This window comes from Muscardinus avellanarius (genome assembly GCF_963383645.1).
Source record: "Muscardinus avellanarius genome assembly, chromosome: 10".
Lineage (NCBI taxonomy): Eukaryota > Metazoa > Chordata > Mammalia > Rodentia > Gliridae > Muscardinus > Muscardinus avellanarius.
This window is the reverse complement of record NC_137796.1, coordinates 13,582,976-13,585,755: the sequence shown is the minus strand read 5'-3', so window position 1 is coordinate 13,585,755 and position 2,780 is coordinate 13,582,976. Positions and strand designations below refer to the sequence as shown.

General features: G+C 42.3%; 1 protein-coding gene across 1 annotated transcript; it reads left to right on the top strand.

The window, feature by feature from the left end:
- Window positions 1–223: 223 nt before the first annotated feature.
- On the top strand, window positions 224–2,527 carry CMTR2 (cap methyltransferase 2; the record flags this gene model as incomplete). Its single annotated transcript, XM_080703475.1, has 1 exon — window positions 224–2,527. One exon carries the CDS (start codon window positions 224–226, stop codon window positions 2,525–2,527), a length of 2,304 nt encoding a protein of 767 aa, XP_080559601.1.
- Between the last annotated feature and the right edge of the window lie 253 nt (window positions 2,528–2,780).

Sequence of the window (2,780 nt, the reverse complement as noted above, 5' to 3'; positions counted from 1 at the left end):
AGGTCTAGAATTTTGAACCCCGGCCTGCTGGCTGTCAAAGTCTGTATTATTTATTTCATAATGCCTTGTCTTATAACAGTGTGTGCTGACATTAGCCTTCTCATTCTATGGGGTTTGTTACAAGTGTCATCAGCTTTAATGCTGATGAACTTTCATTCACTAATAAATTTGATCAGCTTAATTTTGTGTTCTTTTTCTTCCTAGATTTTGGTTTCATTTGAAAATGAGTAAGCGCAAAAAGCCACCAGTTCAGCAGGAGGCAAGTCCCGAGACATTCAGCCCCGATGTTCTTGCTGACATTTTTGAACTTTTTGCAAAGAACTTTTCTTATTGCAAGCCAGCTGATGAGTGGCAGTTACCAGATCCCGGTGAGATTTTCACCTGTGACCATGCAGAGTTTAAGGAGTTTCTTGATTTGAAGAACTCCCTAAATGAAGTAAAAAACCTCCTGAGTGATAAGAAGCTAGACGAGTGGCATCAGCACACTGCTTTCACTAATAAAGCGGGAAAAATCATTTCTCACGTGCGAAAATCCATGAATGCTGAACTTTGCACTCAAGCTTGGTGTAAATTCCATGAGATTTTGTGTAGCTTTCCGCTCATTCCACAGGAAGCTTTTCAGAGTGGAAAACTGAATTCTCTACACCTTTGTGAAGCTCCTGGAGCTTTCATAGTCAGTCTCAACCACTACTTAAAATCCCGTCCGTTTCCCTGTGATTGGAGCTGGGTAGCCAATTCCCTGAATCCATACCACGAAGCAAATGACAATCTTACGATGGTCACAGACGACCGGCTTTTGGCAAACACCTTGCACTGGTGGTACTTTGGTCCAGATGACACGGGCGATATCATGACCCCGAAGCATCTGGCCGGACTTCAGAATTTTATAAGCAACATGGCTGCCATTCACTTGGTCACTGCAGACGGGAGTTTTGATTGCCAGGGAAACCCAGGTGAACAGGAAGCTTTAGTCTCTTCTTTGCATTACTGTGAAGTCGTCACTGCTCTGACCACTCTTGGAACTGGTGGCTCATTTGTTCTAAAGATGTTTACTCTGTTTGAACATTGTTCCATAAACCTGATGTACCTGTTAAACTGTTCCTTTGATCAAGTCCATGTTTTCAAGCCTGCTACCAGCAAGGCCGGCAACTCGGAAGTCTATGTGGTGTGTCTCCACTATAAGGGGAAAGAAGCCATCTATCCTGTGTTATCCAAGATGGTACTGAATTTTGGGACTGAAATTACCAGGAAAGCTCTCTTTCCCCATCATGTGATTCCTGAATCTTTTCTTAAAAGACATGAAGAATGTTGCACATTCTTTCATAAGTATCAGCTTGAGACTATTTCTGAGAACCTCCGTCTGTTTGAGTGCATGGGAAAAGAGGAAGAAATAAAGCTGAATAACCTAAGGGATTGTGCTGTGCAGTATTTTATGCAAAAATTTCAACTGAAGCCTCTCTCTAGAAATAACTGGCTAGTTAAAACGTCAAATATTGGTTGTAGTACAAACACAAAATGGTTTGGGCAGAGGAACAGATATTTTAAAACCTATAATGAAAGGAAGATGCTGGAAACCCTTTCATGGAAAACTAAACTAGCCCAAGGTTACTTTGATAGTTGGGCTGATGAACATGCTGTGTGTCATCCTGGGCAAAATTCTCTTTTAGAAGGGATCACTTCTAATCTTGAGTGTCACTTCTGGCAGATTTTAGAAGGAAAGAAACTGCCAAAGGTAAAATGTTCTCCTTTCTGTGATGGTGAAACTTTAAAAACTCTTAATGAAGCAATTGAAAAGTCCTTAGGTGAAACTTTGAATTTGGATTCCAAGTTTAGGCCAAAACAACGGCATTGTTGTTCCTGTCACGTTTTCTCAGAAGAACTAATATTTTCTGAGTTGTTGGGCCTTACCAAGTGCCTTCAGGACGAGCAGGGTATAGAACCTAGCAACCAAATCAAGTGCCTGCTTGTGGGCCTCCCAACTCTTCAGGATGTCAAAGAGCACATCCCCTTGGAAGTTCGATTCCTGGAATCAGAGGAACTCATGACTTTTAGCTGTTCGCTGCTTCATGACGGAGACCCAGCTTACCAGCAGTTGTTTTTGGACTGCCTTCTACATTCATTACAGCAGCTCCGTACAGGGGATGCCATGATTTTGCCTATACTCTCTTGCTTAACAAGATTTATGGCTGGCTTAATCTTTATACTCCACGGTTGTTTTAGATTCATCACGTTTTGTTGTCCCGTATCCTCTGAGCCCCTAAGGACCTGTGCAGTCCTGCTGTGTGTGGGTTATCAGAACATCCCAAATCCAGTTTTCCAGTATCTGCAGAACGTGAATGAACTGTTAAGTACTTGGCTTGACTCTGATGTGCCCCAGCAGGTTTTGCAGTTTGTGCCAATGGAGGTGCTCCTTAAGGGGACACTGCTAAATTTTTTGTGGGATTTGAATGCTGCCATTGCTAAAAGGCATTTACATTTGATTATTCAAGGAGAGAGAGAAGAAATCAGCAGCAGCCTTCAAGTGTGAAATCGAACATGGCCTTTAGATTCAGTTTTGTGGCTTAGTTTTTATTGTTACTGCATTTGTTTGCTGTATTAATTCAACACCTTTCATTTTGAGGAAAGGAGAACCTGTGCGTCATTCAGTGTCTTCTTTATCCATCACCTTAGTCTGACCATCCATCCACAGGCTTAGAGTTCTTCCCTGTGTGGACTCGTGTGCAGCCCCATGTGGGCCTGTGCATTTCAGTAGATCTTCTTTATCTGCTTAAGACTTGTGC